The sequence below is a fragment of the Rhinolophus sinicus genome, linkage group LG06 (genome assembly GCF_036562045.2).
Source record: "Rhinolophus sinicus isolate RSC01 linkage group LG06, ASM3656204v1, whole genome shotgun sequence".
NCBI lineage: Eukaryota > Metazoa > Chordata > Mammalia > Chiroptera > Rhinolophidae > Rhinolophus > Rhinolophus sinicus.
Window position 1 is genome coordinate 97,479,969 of NC_133756.1, and position 20,755 is coordinate 97,500,723.

At 35.2% G+C, this 20,755-nt stretch overlaps 1 protein-coding gene across 1 annotated transcript in view; it reads left to right on the plus strand.

Annotated features, from left to right (window-relative positions):
- Positions 1-20,755, plus strand: part of PGR (progesterone receptor) — a 102,027-nt gene that overhangs the window by 64,462 nt on the left and 16,810 nt on the right. Inside the window, exons 4-7 of the mRNA XM_074335567.1 lie at positions 2,501-2,806; positions 14,582-14,726; positions 16,255-16,385; positions 19,705-19,862. Coding sequence (XP_074191668.1) covers positions 2,501-2,806; positions 14,582-14,726; positions 16,255-16,385; positions 19,705-19,862 — 740 coding nt within the window. The remainder of the gene's footprint in view (positions 1-2,500; positions 2,807-14,581; positions 14,727-16,254; positions 16,386-19,704; positions 19,863-20,755) is intronic.

The window sequence follows — 20,755 nt, forward strand, 5'->3', positions numbered from 1 at the left end:
TAGAATGTTTTATTTTCTCTCTGACTGCAGCCTTTTTTTCTCTCTCACATGGTAGTGCTATGTTTTCTCTGCAGTATTCCAGCTTCTCACACAATGGGGGGATTCCCTGGGAGACGGGCTTCTCCTCTGTTAATAGTTTGCCTGGGTCACAGGGCGCAGTGTCCGTGTGAGTATGCAGAGCGCTTTTGAAGTTCCAAACCTCTTCCTGCACCAGATTCAGAGCCCGTATGTTTCAGCAGTTCTGTTTACTCCTGCAGGGATCCACCCAGATAGGCGGGCCAGGGGCGAGGTGAGTTGTGAGAGGAGGCCCAGAGCAATGGCGGTGACCACCATCATAGCCAGTCCTGCTTCCACAGTTCCCTCCCCTTTGCCGGAACTAGTTGGGCTGTGAATCTGTGTCTGCGGTCCACAGTTCTCAGAACAGCAAATATTCTATTCTTTTGATATGACATTGCCACTGTTCCACTTCTAGCACCAGGCAGGTGTGGGCGGGGCGAGCTCTGGGAAGGTCGGGAGGGGGCGGCTAGTCTCAGTGCCTAAGGCTTCCGTTCTCTGCTCAGCAGTGAGGGCTTAAACCACCGTTTTCAGCCTTCTTCCCTCAGTCTTTTCTCCGAGGTCTCTGCCGTGAGCGTTGGGTTCAGCCTTGTTATATGCTGCCCCCTCAGCCCCGTGGGCCATAAGTGGAGCCCTAGCAGTCCGAGTTCTTCCCTCTCCCATAGCTGCGTTAGTTCCGGGATGCAGCGAGCTCCGAACTCTGAGCTAGGTCTGCATCCTGCGCCCCGCGAGACTCCATCTCTGCATTTCTCCCTTCCCTCCTCCCCCGCTCGCGTGAGTCGCCCACCTTTAGGTGAATTCAGTAGTGGGCCTCTTCATCTTGCCTGTCTGCTGCGCAGGGAGTCCTTTGTGAAGTTATTGTTGTTCGATTAGTTGTAAATTCCAGGGGAGCTTTACAGAGGCTCACCTCACGCTACCATTTTGATGATGTCTTCCTTAATTTTTTTATTTGCTCTGATCTAGCTACTTTCATTTCTCTTAAAATTCCCATTACTACTCTTCTCTCTAATGATTCATCCCTTCCCCAGGGAGCCCAATTTATCTCTGTAAATAGTCCTGAATCCTTTTTGTACATTAACCCTGGCACTTGTTTCCTCATCACCCACAGGCTCTAGCTCAACTCCTTGGGGACTTTATACAACATGTGATCGTTTCCTTTATGGCAGTACCTGAGCTCAGAAATCACAAATGCAAACATTTAGAGACTAGGCAGGTAACACAACTGGATGGGGTGATAAGACTTAAGAAAACTAAGCAGTGGCCTTCTACCAGTTTGTCATGGGAACTGGGGCATATAGAAGTGCCCAGGCGCCATTCAAAAGCAGCAGCTGCAACTCAGCTCTAAAAGATTTCTGCCATCCAACTAATTCAGGGATGTTTTCATAACACTAGAATGTACTGTATGAGCCAAACAAAATATGTCTGTAGGGCACATCAGGCATTATGTCTATCAGGCTGCAACCTCTGCTTAGATAATTGCAAATAGTTATCAGGCCTCCCTTAACCTTTTTTCCTGGCTAACCAGCACAGCCACTTCATACTGTTAAGTAGCCTATGCCTGGATAGAGCAGGTTGGGGCTGAAATCCAGCCTGTCCTTTGATCCAGGACCTTCTCTAATTCACTCCAAGGCACCTGTGAGCTAACCTCAGCCCAGCTGAACATCCTGGTTTCCTTCCACCATTCTTCATGATGCAGAATTTCTACTCATCTCGTCAGCGGACTTTTTTTTCTAACACATCACAATTAATCAAAGTGAAAATTCTAGAAATCGTCTAGAAATACATAGGTGGCCTGACCAGCACAGGGTGTAGACTCTCTTCCCTTACTTAGAAATGAGTTCTTAATTTGGGGTACTTAGATCTCATAGTAGTCTGTATATTGATTTCGAGGAATTTCAAGGGATTTATGAACCCGCTTGAAAAATGTGTGCAAGATTTTGTGGACTTTGTACATGTATATGCCTACATTTTAACAGACTTTTAAAAGAACCCAAAAGAAAATTCAACATCTACTAAAGACTGTTTCAATTAATGTAGTCTGTAGGATTAGCTTCGGGTAGGCACTCCTGTCAGAATATTGACCAATACTGAGCTTAGTCTGTACTAAAAGCCATTTGTCTTTTCATACATGTTGCTGCAAAGCTCAGTAATCTCTCTCTCTCTCTCTCTCTCTCTCTCTCTCTCTCTCTCACACACACACACACACACACACACACACACACACACAGAGGATACTGGTGTAATTACCTAAACCCCACTAACACAATTAATGCTGGTGTAATTAATTCTTTAATCTCAGTCTGAGACCTAACATTTTTAGTTACTCAGTTTCATTTTTTGAGCTAAAACCTATAATGTTATGATTCTAAGATTTTAGAAAAATAATACTCTGCTGGAAGATTAGTTGATATGTGTTTACATTCACTTTTTCTTTGCTTCTCTTTAGGTCGAAAATTTAAAAAATTCAATAAAGTCAGAGTTATGCGAGCACTAGATGCTGTTGCTCTCCCACAGTCCATGGGCATTCCAAGTGAAAGCCAAGCCCTAAGCCAGAGAATCAGTTTTTCACCAACTCAAGACATACAGTTGATCCCCCCGCTGATCAACCTGCTAATGAGCATTGAACCTGATGTGATCTATGCAGGACATGACAACAGCAAACCTGATACCTCCAGTTCCTTGCTGACAAGTCTCAATCAATTAGGCGAGAGACAACTTCTTTCAGTAGTCAAGTGGTCTAAATCACTGCCAGGTAAGAATCATTTGTAAGTAGTAGCGTGTAATAAAAAAATAGTACTGTTTGTTGTACTAGTAGATAATTAAATACAATAAAACAGTCTGTGCAGTAATTAATGTAAATAGCAGGTTAGAGTATGTGTTTCAGCAGTTCAAAATATTTATGTAGGATCCTAGATTACCTATTTGTACCCTACTATGTGCTACAGAGATACAAAAGATGTAGATAACACTCTGAGTCTTGTTGATGTACCAAGAATTGCATACATGAAACTGTTAAAGAACAACATAAGTTTGTGGATAGACAGACCCAGAATGTATTATGCTAATACCCACAATCTTCTCAAAAACGTCTAGTTCACTCTAAACCCCAATTTGACCAAGCTCAATTGGTTGAAAATATTTGAAACTCAATTGATCTATTTATATAACAAATCAAAATAGTATTCATGGTATAGTAGGGTATCTAGAGTTAATTAAGAAACAAATTCCTAAATATAAATAACTAAATAATTTTGACAGAAATTAACCTCCAGTCATTATTTTCCCTAATTTATATCCAAGGGGGGTAACAATAAGAATTTAAATCATACCATCACAAAAGGGTGTCAGTCACGTAAGCTGTTTTTACTCTCTCAGCACCACTTTACAGGAGCCAGGAGGTTGAAAGAATTACAAGGATGCAGTTTTCACTTGGCCAAATCTTAGACTGCTGAGCCAAAACACCATATGGGTAGCAATTGCTTGTGGAGGTGTTAATCCTATAATTAGAAATAGAACTTTTTTAAAATTACATTCTCTTTACACCGATAATAATCCTTATACTCCTTTAGACTAATTTATTTTTCCAACATCTGATCAAGAATTAAACATATTATGTCATTTTAGTCTCCAAGTAAATTCAATAGCCTTTTAAAAACATAATTCCTTCCCAATTTGCCTTAATATATTTTTCAGTTATTATCCTACCTGAAAAGGTTGAAATACAATAGATAAATTGTTACTGAAAATTAAAGGTTACATGAAACAGCAAGAAAAATAGATTCCTAGTTGTTGAATATTTTTTTTAGAAATACATGTTGAGAAAAGTTAATAAAATTCACTCTTCTAATGGAGATAAAGTAATTATATAGAACAATCAAAATGCCTGGGTTCTTATTAGCTTCAGTCTTGCTGAAAGGCCTTGGAGAGGTAATAATATTTTTCTTAGAAAAGTTCTGAATGTTTAAATCTTACAGTAAAGTTGTTATCAAATTTGATACCTTTATTAAATAAAAATATTACAGTAGCATTAATTAACTTTTCCTGTTTAAAAATGAGTATATAAATGTATGTTTAACTTTTCTCAGTTTTTCTATTATTTAGAAAAGGGGATTTCTTATTTTTTGGTTGATATAGTTCACATTTCTTTTGTTGCTATTTTGGAGGTTCTTTACTGTTTAAAAAGATACTGGTACCAGTTGGCAAAGTTAGAAAATAACCAGCTAGAATTTAAAAGATAGGATAAAAACTAAGTAAATAAACTAAGTGAGCTTTTTAAGTTGAAACTGTTATCTGTCAAGATTTTTCATCTCCACACACCCTTAAAAAGAGTGAGAGGAAATTTTTACATTGAATTTGGTGGCAACTTTTTTAATGTTGCAAAATGTAATTCATGGGTAAGTAAATAGGAATGATGGCATCACCAATATTACATGTACTGTTTCCATTAACTATACAGTAAAGGAATTATTATTATAAAGGATCGTATATCACATGATCTTTTAAACCATATTCAAACAGCCGGCATTCTGGAGTAACTGGAATGAATGGTGAAAACAGTTTATGAACCAGAGTGAAAGGACTTGGAGGAACACATGTATATAAAATAATATGGTATCATTAGCTACTCAAAACCTTTCAGTTGACTTTAAACCAGAGTACAGGTTTCATTCACTTGATTTACTCAACAAATGTCTATTGTATACCTGCTGTGTGCAAGACCTAACAGATAAAACAGTGGTGGTAGAAAGAGAAGCCAGAAGGCTGTGCCATGGTGTGAATTGATATAGCATATCCTAGCATCTGGTCATCAGTTTTGCACATAAGAGAAGCTTATTTTATCCATTCACTCACATGTTTTTATTTCTTTTATTTTTTAATGAAAGTTGACATGCAGTATTATATTACTTCAGGGATACAACATAGTAATTAGACATTTATATACCTTATGAACTGATCACCATGCCAAATCAAGTACCCATCTGGCACCATGCATAATGTTGTTACAGTATTATCATCCCACGACAATTTTTATAACTGGTAGTTTGTGCGTCTTAATCTCAAATTTTTCAGCCATTCCTCCACTCCCCCCTCCCATCTGGCAACTATCAGTTTGTTCTTTGTGTCTCTGAATTCATTTCTGTTTTCTTGTGTTCATTTATTTTTTTCGATTCCACGTATAAGTGAAATCATATGGTATTTGTCTTTTTCCATCTATTTTACTTAGCATAATACCCTCTGGGTCTATCTATCCACGTTACTGCAAATGGCAAGATTTCATTCTTTTTTATGGCTGAGTACTATTCCATTGTATATATGTACTACATCTTCTTCATCCATTCATCTGTTGATGGACACCTAAGCTGATTCCACATCTTGGGTATTGTAAACACTGCTGCAGTGAATATAGGGGTGCATTATCTTTTCATATTAGTGTTTTGTATTTCTCCAGATAAATACCCAGAAATAGAATTGCTGGGTCACAGGACAATTCTATTTTTTAATTTTCTGAGGAACCTCTATAATGTTTTTCATAGTGGCTGCACCAATTTACAGTCCCACCAACAATGCACAAGGGTTCCATTTTCTCCAATCCTTGCTACTACTTGTTGACTTTTTAATAATAGCAGTTCTGATAGGTGTGAGGTAATATATCACAATGGTTTTGATTTGCATTTCCCTGATGATTAGTGATGTGGAACCTCTTTTCATGTGTCTATTGGCCATCTGTATATTCTCCTTAGAGAAATGTCTATTTTGGTCCTCTGCCCATTTTTTAATTGGATTTTCTTTTTCATGTTGAGCTGTATGAGTTCTTTATATTTTTTGGATGTTAACCCCTTATTGGATATATCATTTGCAAATATATTTTCCCAGTCACTAGGTTGCCTTTTTGTTTTGTTGATGGTTTCTTTTGCTGTGCAGAAGATTTATAGTTTGATGTAGTCCCATTCGTTTATTTTCACTCTTGTCTTTGCTCTAGGATACATATCCAAAAAGATTGGCTAAGACCAATGTCAAAGAGTTCATTGCTTATATTTTCTTCTAGAAGTTTTATTGTTTTATGTCTTACATTTAAGTCTTTATTCTGAGTTTATTTTTTGTATATGGTATAAGAAAGTGATCTAGCTTTTTTTCTTTTTCTTTTTTTTTTTTTGCATGTGTCTATCCAGTTTTAACAACACCATTTATTAAAGAGACTGTCTTTACCCCATTGTATGTTATTACTTCCTTTGTTGTAGATTAATTGACCATGTAAGTGTGGTTTTATTTCTGGGCTCTCTATTCTGTTCCATTTATCTATGTATCTGTTTTTGTCCCAGAACCATGCTATTTTGATTACTGTAGTTTGTAATATAGTCTGATATCAGGTAACATGATACCTCCTACTTTGTTCTTCTTTTTCAATACTGCTTTGGCTATTCAGGGCCTTTTTTGGTTACATATAAATTGTAGAATTCTTTGTTCTAGTTCTGTGAAAACCCCATTGGCATTTTCATAGGGATTGCATTGAATCTGTAGATTGCTTTGGGTAGTATTGACATTTTAATGATGTTAATTCTCCCTATCTATGAGCCTAGTATATGCTTCCATTTATTTTTATCTTCCATTTCTTTCTTCATTGTCTTACAGTTTTCCAAGTACATCTTTTATCTCCTTGGTTAAATTTATTTTTAGGTGTTTTATTCTTTTTGATGCAATTGTAAGTGGAATTATTTTCTTAATTTCTCTTTCTGATAGTTCATTATTGTTGTATAAAAATGCACCCTATTTCCGAATATTTATTTTGTATTTTTCAACTTAACTGAATTCATTTATTAGTAATAATAGTTTTTGTGTGCATGTATGTGGATTCTTTAGGGTTTTCTTTATATAGTATCATGACCCCTGAAAATAGTGACAGTTTTAATTGTTCCTTTCCAATCTGAATGCCTTTTATTTCTTTTTGTTGTCTGATACTGTGCCTGGGACACGAATACCATATTGATTAAAAGTGCTGATAGTGCATACTTGTCTAGTTCCTAATCTTAAAGAAAAAGCTTTCAGTTTTCACCATTGAATATGATATTAGCTGTGGGTTTGTCACATATGGACTTCATTATGTTGAGTTATATTTCTTCTATCCTCACTTTGCTGAGTGTTTTTTTTTAATCATAAACAGAGTTGGATTTTGTCAAATGTTTTTTCTGCATCTATTAATATGATTTTTATCCTTTATTTTATGTGTTATATCATGTTAATTGACTTGTTTACATTGAACCAACTTTCCATACTAGAATAAATTCCACTTGATTGTGGTGTATGATCTTTTTAATGTATTGCTGAATTTGGTTTGCTAATAATTTATTGAGGAATTTGTATCTATGTTTATCAGGGATATTAATCTGTACTTTTTTTTGTAGTGTCTTTATCTGTTTCTTTTTTAAAAATCAGGATAATGCTGGACTTGTAGAATGAGTTTGAGAGCCTTCACTCCTTTTCAGTTTTTTGTTCGTTGGGAGTCTGTTGATTACTGATACTGTTTCGTTACTAGCAATCAATCTGTTCAGATTTTCTTTTTCTTCTTGATTCAGTCTGAACTATTTTATCTTTCTAGGAATTTATCCATTTCTTCCAAGTGTCCAATTTGTAGCATAAAATTTTTGTAGTATTTTTTTATCCATTGTATTTCTGTGGTGTTGGTTGTCACTTCTCTTTCATCTGATTTTTTTATATACTGAGCTCTTTTTTTATTGATAAGTCTGGCTAAAGGTTTATCAGTTCTGTTTATCTTATCAAAAAAACAACTCTTATTTGAATTGGTCTTTTCTATTGTTGTGTTTTTGGTTTTTCTTGTGTGTTTTTTTTTGTCTCATTTCATTTGTTTCGCTCTGATTTTTATTATTTCCTTCCTATACTTACTATGGGATTGTTTGTTCTTCTAGTTCATTTAGGTATAAGATTAAATTTCCTTTTTTCTTTTCTTTTTTTTTTTTCTTGAGATTTTTCTTGTTTTTTGAGATAGGCCTGTATTGCTGTGAATTTTCCTCTGCGACTGCTTTTGCTGTGTCCCATAGAATTTTGGGTCCTTGTGTTTCTATTTTCATTTCTCTTAAGATCTTTTTTTTTATTTCTTCCTTTATCTTTTCATTAACTCATTCATTGTTTAATAGCATATTGTTTAGCCTCCATGTGTTTGTGGGGGTTTTTTTGTTTGTTTTCCTCTTGTAATTGATTTTTAGTTTCATGCTATTGTTATCAGAGAAGCTGCTTGATATGATTTCAATCTTCTTGAATTTATTGAAACTTCTTTTGTGGCCTAATGTGGTCTATGCTGCAAAATGTTCCATGTACACTTAAAAGGAATATAAACTTGCTGTTTGGGGGTCAAATGTTATGTTCTGTGGGTATCTGTTAAGCTCATCTGATATAATGTGTCTTTCAAGGATACAGTTTCCTTATTGATTTTTGTCTGAGTGTTCTATCCATTGATGTAAGAGAGGTGTTAAAGTCCCATATTATTATTGTATTACTGTCAGTCTCTTTATGTCTATTAATATTTGCTTTATGTATTTAAGTGCTCCTATGTTGGGTGCATAGATATTTACCAGAGTTACATACATCCTTTGTTGTATTGATTCCTTTATCATTATGTAATGTCCTTTGTCTCTTGTTACAGCATTTGTTTTAAAGTCTGTTTTGTCTGATATAAGTATTGCTACTCCAGATTTTGATTTCTATTTGGATGAAATATCTTTTTCCATCCGTTCACTTTTGGTCTGTGTGTGTCTTTTGATCTAGAGTGAGTCTCTTGTAGGCAGCATATGTACTAGTGTAGTGTTTTTTTATCCAGTGTTTATCTTGATTGAAGTATTTAATCCATTTAAATTTACAGTAATTATTAGTTAATATTGAGGCAGGTATATAGTTATTGCTATTTTATGTTTTCTGGTTTTCTTTGTGATTCTTTATTCCTTCTCTTTGCTTTCTTGTATGTTGATGACTTTCTATAATTTATGCTTGGATTCCTTTTCTTTATTTATTTTTTTATATACCTATTATAGATTTTTGGTTTGTGCTTCAAATATACCAACTTATATTTATAACAGTTTATGTAGATGGTCAATTAAGTTCAAAAGCATTATAAAATCACTACATTTTTTACTAACCCACACATTTGTTTTTGTCATCTTCTTTTATCTCTTTTGTATATGTGTGTATCCCTTAATTTATTATTGTATTCATACATGATCTTACTGCTTTTATCTTTTAACCTTTGTACTAGCTTTATAATAGGTTGATTTACTACTTTCACCAAGAGTTTGCATTTTTCATGAGATTTTCCCTTTCCTATGCTTTTTTTAAATTTTATTTTTGGTTTTAGTCTATTATTTTCTACAAAGAAGTCCCTTTAATATTTCTTATAATTTTGGTTTACTGGTGATGTACTCCTTTAGCTTTTGCATGTCTTGGAATCTATCTCTCCTTAAGTTCTAAATGATAACCTTGCTGGGTAGAATATTTGTGGTCATAGGTTTTTTTTTCCTTTCATGATTTTGAACATATGATATGGATCCCTCCTGGCCTGCAAAGTTTCTGTTAACAAATCAGCTGACAGTCTTATGGGAGCTCCATTATCTGTAACTAGCTGCTTGTCTCTTCCTACTTTTAACATTCTCTCTTTGTCTTTAACACTTGGCATTTTAATTATGATGTGTCTTGGTGTGGACCTCTTTGTGTTCATCCTTGGGACTGTCTATACTTCCTGAATTATATGTCTCGTTCACTTACCAGGCTAGGGTAGTTTTCAGTCATTACTTTTTCAAATAGGTTTTCAGTACCTTCTGTTCTTCTGGAATCGTATGGTGTGCATGTTAATACCAGTGATGTTTTCCCAGAGGTTCTTTAAACTAGCCTCATTTTTTTCTTTTTGCTGTTTTGATTGGGTGGGTGTGTACTACTACCTTGTTTTCTCAATCACTGATTAGATTTTTTTGCTTCATCTAATCTGCTGTTGAGTCCCTCTACTGTACTTTTCAGTTATTGTATTCTTCATTTCTGATTGGTTCTTTTTTATATTCTCTATCTCTTGTTGTAGTTCTCATTGAGTTCATCTATTCTCTTGAGTTCATTGGGCATCTTTATTACCAATGTTTTGAACTCTTTACCTGGTAATTTGCTGGTCTCCATTTTGTTCAGTTTTTTTGCTTGTGCAGTTTTGTCCTGTTCTTTTATTTGAGATGTGTGTATCCTCATTTTGGCTAGCTCTGTGTGTTTATGTCTATGTATTAGGTAGATCTACTACATCTGCTGGGCTTGAGAGAATGGCCATATATAAAAGATATCCTGTGGGGCCCAGTAGTGCAGTAACCCCTGGTCACCTGAGCCAGGTGCTCAAGATGTGTTTTCCATGTGGGTTGCATGTGCCCTCCTGTTATAATTGGGCTGGACTGCTACTGGCATGTTGGAGGGTGGGGTTGACCCTCAGGATGTCTGTGACAGCCAGCTGCTACTACAGTGGATAAGCTGTTGTATGTGGGCTGACTCGAGAGATTTGGAGTCATTTTAGCAGGGCCCTGTTACCAGCCAAGGACTCTGTTCCGGTGTGTCATTTGTGCAGTTGCTTGGGTGGGGCTCTGTTGTCATCTGAAGCCAGGTGCTGGGTGTGTCATGTCTGTAGTCTCTTGGGAGGGGCTTGAGTGTGGGCCCAAGGTCAGCCACAACTTCTGATGAGTTTGGGTGATCGGCAGTTAGTCCATACTTGTGCCATGTTTAGGACCATTGAGTGAGAACTACGATGTGATCCAAGGACAGCTGCCACTTATGCTGGGCTTGGGGCTACTGAGTTGGAAGCACGTTGCAAACTGAGACTGGCTGCCACTTGTGCTGGGCTTGAGGCCACTTGGTGGGAGCTACAGTGCAAGCTGAGATCAGCAACCATTTGGGTGAGGTTTGTAGGCCTTTGGGGGAGTCTGCAGTACTGAGACTGGATGCCACTCATGTAGGGTTTGCAAACATTTGGGTTTGTTGCAGTAAGAGCTGAGGCTTTTGTGGAGGGTCTGGAGCCAATGAAAGAGAGTCTGGAAGAGGCTGTGGCTGTTGAGTAGGGCAAAATCTCAGGGAGACTCCAGGTCTCAGCAAATGGTGTTATCCAAGTTAATGGACACTGACAGATTTTTGTGCCTGCTTTCTCAGGTCCAGTTGGGTGGGAGGAGAGCTCCATAAAAGAACAATGGTGCCTGTCAGCACTTGTCTCTTGAGAGACTTCTCCCCATTCTGCCCCTCCGGCCCTCACCTTAAAGATAATCAATTTAATTTCTCCCTGTATGAACCAGGCACTTCTTGAGATGTTGCCCCTGTGCTGGAACTTGGAGTGATTAAGTGCATGCACCTTTTACTAGCAATGTCTCAATCTCCCACAGTCTTCTGTTTCCCTAGGTCATAATCCTGGCTGTTTTGCAAAGCCAAATGTTATAGGAACTCCTCTTCCTGACACTTATGCCCAGGCAAGAGAGCATGGTCTGGGGCTTGGACCCCTCACTCCTCAGGGGGAACCTCCATAGCCAAGCTATCGCTCTCATTTATCAATCATCACACCATGGGTATAACGGTCTGTCCAGGCCATGTCTCCACCCCTCCTACTCATATCAGTGTGGCTTCTTTATATCCTTAGTTATAGGAATTCTATTCAGCTTGTCTTCAGGTGGTTCTTAGTAATGGTTGTTCTATAATTTAGTTGTCATTTTAATGTCTTCATGGGAGGAAGTGAGTTCAGAGTTCAATTACTCCACCATCTTGACCCCACTTGACTCTCCATTTACTCACATGTTATTGCCCTGTGAAAGACAGACTTTTGTTAATGATGCTTACTAAAACACCAGGATGTCAGTTTACTTATGTAAAGTGCAAAAAGGAAAAAGAAAAGAAAAAGATACTGCTAGGGATACATGTTGGAATATCAGGTCATTCTTTCACAATAAGAAGATGTATTTGGGAATTCAGATTAAGATCACATTTAGAATGCTAATCCTAGCAAAGGTGATAGCATGCATGAGGGCCCCAAACCTCTCTGCAAGTCCCTGAGACGTTTCTTGTTGCCAGGTCAAGACTTCCTCATTTCTTTTTATCTATGCTCTTCTATTATCTTGGGCCTGTTACAATCATTGCAGTTCATGTGACATCTCTCTCATAATATTTCAGAGATATCTTTGTTTCTATTGTTAAACAAACAAAAACTTTCACAGACAAAAGAGTTACCAAAATAAAGAGTTTATTGAACGAAAGCTAGCCAGAACACTACCAGGTCCTGGGACATGAAGTCTAAACCACCAGCAGTGGGGCCAGATGGAGAAGACATGTCTACCATCCTGAAGTTGATGGGCTCTTTTATACATTATGTTTTCAAGGAAGAAAGGTGTAAGTTGTTTTGAAAGAAATTACATTGGCTACAGATAAGGGTGGGGGTGGGAAAAGGTGAAGTAGGAGCCGTTCTAAGATAGGTGCACAGTCCATGAGGAAGAAATATTTACTACTTTTGATTGGTTGTGTGTAACAGTCCTGAAAGTTCATTCACAAAGCTGTTTACTCAATTTCCTTTCTTTTGCCCATATTGTTCTCCTTACCTGGAGGCCCTTTTCTTCTCCCAGATCTTCCCCTGGCTGGTCCCTAACTTCCCTTCAGTATTCTAATCATCTGTTACTTCCCTGAAGAAGATTTTCCTGAGCCTTCCCACACTGAGTCAAAGGCCCCCTTACTCTCCCACATCATCCTTGCCTTTGCAGCCACCACTATTACCCTGACTTTTAATTATGTTCTGCTTTTCTGTCTGCCTCACCAGACTACAAGTGCTCAAGACAGAAAAAGCCTCTTTCCAATCTTTCTGCCTAGTTTCAAGCATAATGTTTCATCCAAAAATAGGTGCTTAAAGATTATTTATAGAAATTTAAGTTACGGCATCGATATGAAAAGAACTATGGTGCCTTAGACATTAAATATCAAATTCCTGTTCTTAATAAGTCATCAAATATATGTTGGTGATGATACTTATTGTGCAGAAGCTAATTTGTGCTCCTCAAAGTTCATACTTTGTATCAGAAGGTGCTGAGGTATTTAATACTCTGCCTTTGTTGTAGATTTACTGTTTCGATACATGATAGTTTCTACAAAAGCAAAATCTATATATTTTATCAGAACTCTGAAAGATAGGAGAATGTATAAGGTTGCATACGTCATGTCTTTACTGTACTCTTTTAATTTTCTTTTTTTAAGCATTAAGTATTAGACAGCTTGTAACAGGGCTTTCGTCACAGGTTAAGTCACACAAAAGGAGAGGGTATTTTTCTTTACAACTTGTTAAACACAATTAGGGATCATCTATCACTTCTCTATTTGAAGGTTTTCATTTTGGTCATCATTTCAAATGTACTGAGTTTACCTGATCATTATCATCAATGGAAATTTGATCTTAGTGTTCCTGTTTTTGTTTCCGTATAAAGTAATGAGTGATGTTACTGTTAATAGGGAAAAAATTACACTTCTGGACCAGGCATGTTCAAGTCAATTTAACATTGCACATTTATCACAGATAAGCTCTCTAAAAGGTGGAGTAAATAAAGCTGTTTACTGAGTTGTATTCCATTCTGTTAAATGGAAAGAGTACACTTTCTGCTATAAATATTGCTCATTTCATGTTTTATTTCAGCAAGGTTTGCCTTTCATAATATAATAAAAATGTTTCTTTATTTCTAGTCTTTAATAATCCCAGAACGCAAAATAAACCAAAAAAAGGGGGTAAAGTAAATGTAAATATGCAAATATAAACCAAATCTTTTTTTATAAAAGAACAAATGGATTAACTGTTACATAAATTTGTCAAATTTTAAGGAACTGCTCAGAAGATGGGACTATCTGGAGTGTATGGAAGGAAGATAACTTTTCTCCTACCTACCTTGAGATGACTAACAAAATCATGAAATAAATGTCTTTGCCTTTAAGAAATTATGTTTGTTTGGTTTTACTTTTGAAATTGGTCACTTGTAGGTGGACTTCAATGGATTCTTAGTGGAAACAGATAATATTAAATAGCTTTATGGAAAATGTTTGATGTTCCAAAAACATTTGTTTTTCTTTGTACCTATAAGAAAAGATGTCATCTACTCATTATTGTTTCTCCTATTGCCTTGTGAGGTTCTTTTGAGGGCAAAGGTGTTCTATCTTTGTAACCCCAGCATTTTAACATAGTGACGAGTACATAGGTGGTTCTCAATAAATGAGTGTTGCATAAGTGAGTGATGGACAACTGACTCAATTAGTGAATTCCCAGAAATGCTAAATCATAGTGACTAATTTTAATGACTTTCAAAGTTGCTGCTCCTTTTTAATTTCTCAGGATCTATTATTTATTAATATTTCCTAATTTTTAATGTAAATGTATTCAGGTTGAAAATATTTTATTACCGTACTTAGATATATTTTCAAATTTCTATGTATTTGCAACATTTTTGACCCAAGTGATTTTTGTGATAATTTTATTTTTTAATTTGTATTGTAGGTTTTCGAAACTTACATATTGATGACCAAATAACTCTCATCCAGTATTCTTGGATGAGCTTAATGGTGTTTGGACTGGGATGGAGATCTTATAAACATGTCAGTGGGCAGATGCTATATTTTGCACCTGATCTAATACTCAATGAGTAAGTAGTAACTTGAATTTTGTTGTTCTTATTATTGTAAGTGGATATGTAGGATAATCTTGGAAATTACATTTCAGTAGATAATCATACATTTAGTATTTGAAATAATATAATTTTTCCGAAAGGTGCCTAAGAATTATCTCAGGATATAGCTTGCAAGGACCATATTCATAAAATTATATCATTTTATCAATAATTTGATATTTGGAGATTTTTCCTTTTGTTTCAATATATAATAGTTGTCTAAAAATCCAATTTTTTAAAACTCAAAATATATCAAAAATATACTTAAAGACAAAATTAAATGTTTAGTTTACCAAATTAAAATGTCATAGCTTGGTACTAGTGAAGACAATGGAGTAAATTAGGAATAATTTTGCTTGACAGTATTGACTTACTCATACCTTCAACAGGTAAAGACATTATCTCTCTTTAGAGGAAAAACTATACTGGGAATTAATTTTTAAAATTGAAAGATAAATATTTCAATTTTCTTGATTATATTTAAATTACTGTAATTAAGTTTTTACAAAAAAACTTTAAATAAAAATATTTTCATAGAAATATTTATATTGCTCTATTGGTGAATGCTGACTCAGAATTATATAACATTAACTTACACATAAATCTTTACAGTTTACAGATAACTTTTATATATTTTAATCCATTTTATTTTACAATCCCTTGAAATTGGTAAGTAAAGTAATCAGCATCCTTCATTTTTATAGCTCAGGAAACTGAGGCTGAGAAGAATTGCATAACCTGCCAAAGCATCTGACTAACAGTTGGGATTAATCTTGACTCTTCTGAGTCAAAATCTAGTTTTCATTATTACTGTAAGCTTCATTTGACTAATGTAGATATTACAAAATAACACACGGTTGAGAAAATACTTTTTTAAAATTTCCTCAAACTTCAGAATCAGTGTTTGACTTTGTCAGTTATTTGATGCTTCCTAATGTTCTTTTTTCTATATCACCATACATTTCCCCTAGAATAGTTTACAGTATAACTATTCTACATTGAATGCTCTGGACTGAATACACTGAACTATTCTATACTCCAGTTTCTGTAAACTAAATCCATTATCCTATAGGACTGAACACAAAATTTTATATATTTTTTTCACAGAAAAAAAAAATCACCAGTAAATAAATTATTTATTGAGTGTTCCTCAGCTCCATATTTTCAACCCTTACAGCTATGTTCTCCTTTCTCGGTTTAAGTTTTTAAACTCTGATCATAAAAGTGAGAAACATTAATCTTTGTCAATGTGTATTTAATATGATTTTCTAACTTAGTATTTGGAATTCTAAACATCTAAATTTTTTCACAATACTGAATTTTTCAGGATAAGAAATTTTGAGTTTCTTTATAAAAAGTCCTTTCAATAATAAATAAGGTAATGTAATTACTAATTCTCATGTTCTCTGATAAATTACATAAACTAGCTAAGGTACTCTGTATTGTTTTTTTTTGTTTGTTTCTTTCCTGTTGCTTTTCTTGTGTATGTTGTGTGTGGTGCAAGACAGAGGATGAAGGAATCATCATTCTATTCATTATGCCTTACCATGTGGCAGATCCCACAGGAGTTTGTGAAGCTTCAAGTCAGCCAAGAAGAGTTTCTCTGTATGAAAGTATTGCTCCTTCTTAATACAAGTGAGTACAAGTAACTTAATACATGGTATTTACTTCCTTAATTTTTGAATCATTAGGAAAATCTCAAACAACTATATGATCATATGATTATACATGATGTATCTGCAAAGGAGAAACACCGATATTTTGTGACAGACATTAATAAAATTATGTTTCTCAGGTTTTACTTATCACATAATACTGAAATAACCTATCAATTCCACCAATTCTTTTTTTTAGGTAAAACATGATTAAGTTACTTTTCATGTTCATACATTTAGGTTATTATAAACTAATATTGCATAAACACATGCTATGCTTCCCTCCACCCCCACCCTACAAAGGGTTTACTATATAAATTACACAATTTTGTTTGGAACAATTCTTTGTGTCAGAATAGGCTAACTGTTACAACAAATAACTATAAAGATCAACAGCACAACAGCGGTTTATCACTCACAATCATCATCTGGTGGGTTAGCAAGAAAAGCCAGGCTCCTTTCAGGCAGGGATTCCAACTTTTCCCAGAAGCTTGGAGTCTTTCACTGGATCTGACTAGAAAATGAACACTAAGTGAGGAAAGGTTTGGAGGGGAAACTTGGAAGTGCCATGTGTCAATTCCACCCACTGTTCCATGGCCTACCTAACCTGCAAGAGAGGCTGGAAAATGTACCTTAGCTGTATACTCAGAAGAAAAAATGAAATGAAATGGTATACTATGAAGCGTAGCATTGGTCACCAGAAGTAGGGGAATAATTCATTCTTTTTCTTGTACACAAAAGAGCACATGTACCTCTGCCTCAGTGGATCCTCAAGGATCTGAGTGGGGAAAATTTTTTAAATTGCTTTTACCTTTACCCTTTTCAGTGCCCTTTCCATGCACAGGTAAGCTCAGCCCTTAAATGTCTGACTTGATCCTTCCTTCCTTCATAGTGATCTGAAAGAACAACAGGGAGCTAAGATCTTAGGTAGAAGATGATCTAAGGGTCTTTCTCAGCAGTATCTTTGCAGGAACTTCCTTCTAGTGGCACAAATCTCAGATGGTGGGGGGTGGGTAACACATGAGGAGGAGAGGCAGCAAAATGAAACCCTTAAAAAGGAAGTTTTCCTCATGAAATTTATGCAAAGACAGGGATCAATACAGGATCTAAGGATCCATAGCCCTATTTCCCCCTTGGAAACCGTATTTGGAGCAAAGACCTTCAAGCCTAATTTGATGAAGCAGCATAAAGTGGATGAAAGATATTGATATGAGACTGCCCAAGAGAGTCAAAAGGCATTAATTTAATATTACAGCAGTTAACTCCTTTCTTGAGAGTAAAGAATTCTATAGCAGTTTTGTCATATAGATAGTCCTAGATCTCCCAAATTAGTTATCATTAACATAATTCTATATTTATGGATAGACTACATTATGCTGGGACCAAACAATCTTCAATATCTCAGTAGCTTAACAAAAACCTTTTTAAAAAATCTATTTTATTTTTTTAATTAAAGTTTATTGGGGCGACAATGGTTAGTAAAGTTACATAGGTTTCAAGTGTACAATCTGTAATACGTCATCTATATATTGCATTGTGTGTTCACCACCCAGACTCAGTTCTCCTTCCATCACCATATATTTGACCCCGTTTACCCTTAGTTTTTAAGTATTTACTCTTCCCACTACATGTCTAGTACAGGTCAACAGGAAAGCTCTGCTCACTGTTATCACTCAGGTTCCCAGGCAAATGGAGGCTTGACACAATCACTAAAGCAATGAAAAGAAAGGAATAAATAGATAAGCATTACAAAAATTGGGAGGGTGGGGAGGAAAGGAGGGAATTAGAAAGCTGCAATGACTAATACAGTGTGAGAGAAGAATAGATACACTGAATTGTTAGTCATGTCTGATTAGTATATATTAGAATTTCATATAGTGTAATGGAAACATCACAAATCAATGAGTCTGGAATAAGTATTGTGGAAAAAAAAAGCTTTATGTTTTGGAAAAACTCAGTTTGGATATTTATCTCAAATTGTATTCTAAAATAAATACCATATAATTGAGTTAAATGTGAATACTTATATCATTAAAAACAAGCTTAAAGTGATATAAATGATTTTGAAATCTCAAATAAGAAATATCTTTTCAAAAATGCAATGTTTGAAAAGGAGGAGCTCAATGATTTGATACATAGGAATATAAACCTCCCATTTGCCATTAAAAATTAAAATACAGATCTCCAGAAAAATATGGCAGGTTGAACATTTTTATTACTGATCCCTCTAAAACTACACTAAAATATTAGTAATGGGGTTTTTAAAGAAATAAAATGAAATAAGAGAATGAGAGAAGAATCAATAGCAATAAAATTCTATAAGCCAGCAGGCAGAACCAATTTATCATACCTAAGAGTTTGAATTCTAAGCCAGAAATCAGAAAATCCAAGAAGCACCTTTATTTGCATCATTGAACCTCTGGCATGTTCTGCAGTTAGTGACATAAATGATTTTTTGAAAGGAGACTGAAGGTAGAGTTAAAAACAGGAAGTTATGTTGAAAGTCTGTTTCCAAATATCACCCAACTATGTGATTATTTCTCTCCAATTCAGACAGAGAATATAAATTTATTCCCTGAAGAGTATATAACAGAGGATAGCTATACTGGGGAACTGCAGGTACTGTTGAGGGTGAGGATTTCTGTAGTGACAACAGATTAAGATTATATTCAAAATATTGGGACCTTGACCTTCACCATACTTCCCCACCCCCTTCTCCCAAAACGTTGTCATCCAAGTTTATATCCTCCAATAGGAGATACGAGAATGAAAGGTTCCTCTCTGCAGAATCTGTTTAGCCAGAAAAAAAACAAAAAAAGAACTAAATGTGCTATGAACAGGAGTTTCTCTCTGAAATAGCTCAGCCAGATTGCCCTGTACTAAAGCTCACACAGTCAATGAGCACTACTCATTCAAATATAACTAGCAATCAGCTTTGTAATTTTTCACCTATATGCAGTTGTGAACTAAATCAAAGCAAGTATTTGAAACAAAATTGTAGAATACTCTCAGGTTCTCTTTAGAGCAAATTCTAAGTTAAATGCCTACTACATTGATGCAGCTCTAAAATAGGTAAGCTGTTATCTTCTTCAATTTACCTACTTGTTCTTATCATGTTCTTCCAGAGAACTAAAAAGGTACATGTCCTAAAACTATCAATAACACTATTTCTTATTTAAGATGTTTGTACCTAGAGTTACTTATCAAAAGAAATCATCATACAGCTCAGAAATTTATGTTATAAGCTGCTTGTGTCATTGTTTTAGACATAACTGACACTTGTAATTGTCTTTTTACAGTTCCTTTGGAAGGACTAAGAAGTCAAAACCAGTTTGAAGAAATGAGATCAAGCTACATTAGAGAGCTCATCAAGGCAATTGGTTTGAGGCAAAAAGGAGTTGTCTCTAGTTCACAACGTTTCTACCAACTTACAAAGTTTCTTGATAACTTGCATGATGTAAGTATTTTGTTTTCTAGAATATCGATGATTATTTTTCTGAATTTCTATTGCTTTTTAAATGTTAAATCTAAATTTTACTTCATATGTTTCTTCAAATTCATATTTGTACTTATATTTTAAAACAGTATTTTCATCATATTGCTCAGAATTTATATTTTGTTTTGTTTTTCATTTTCAATGTAGATCAAATATCCTTTTACTAGTATTTGTATAATTTGAGGTTAATTTCATGGTTGATAGGAATTTTGATACATTTTTCTGAATATGTTCTAAAATATTTAGAAACTTTACTCTTCAAGGTTCTTTCAGCTGGTCTAATAATTAAATATACATGAAACAGATTAACAAGAGAAAATAACCAAATTTAATTGCTTACATGGGATTAATGTATGTGGGAACCCCACATACATGAGTCAGAGACCTCCACATACATGAGAGGTTTAAAAACAGAAAGTTAAGATGAGATATATATGGCATTCTGAGCTAAGGATGAGGTAAGCAGCCTTGGGGCTTCAGAGGAGAGGAAAGTCATTGCAATAAGAAGAGCAGATGTTCAGTAATTGGTAGTTTGCCCTGCCACATAAATAGGTCAAAAAGGTTACTTCTGATAATTTCTTATTAGGGGCAAAGCCACTAATATAAATTCTTCTAGGTTGTTAAAGGGCAGGGTTGGGGGGAGGCAGAAGTTTCTCTAGAGGGTCTCGGTTGGCTATAGTTCAAAATAATCTACATACTATAGAGGCACATATTGGGGCTGCCCATTATAAACCCCTGTACAATGCTAATGAATAATCCAGCAGTATATAGCAAAAGATAAAATTTGTATGCTTCTCAAATTTCCACTTTTTAGGATTTATCTTAAATAAATTATTAGGCAAGTATTTGAGATA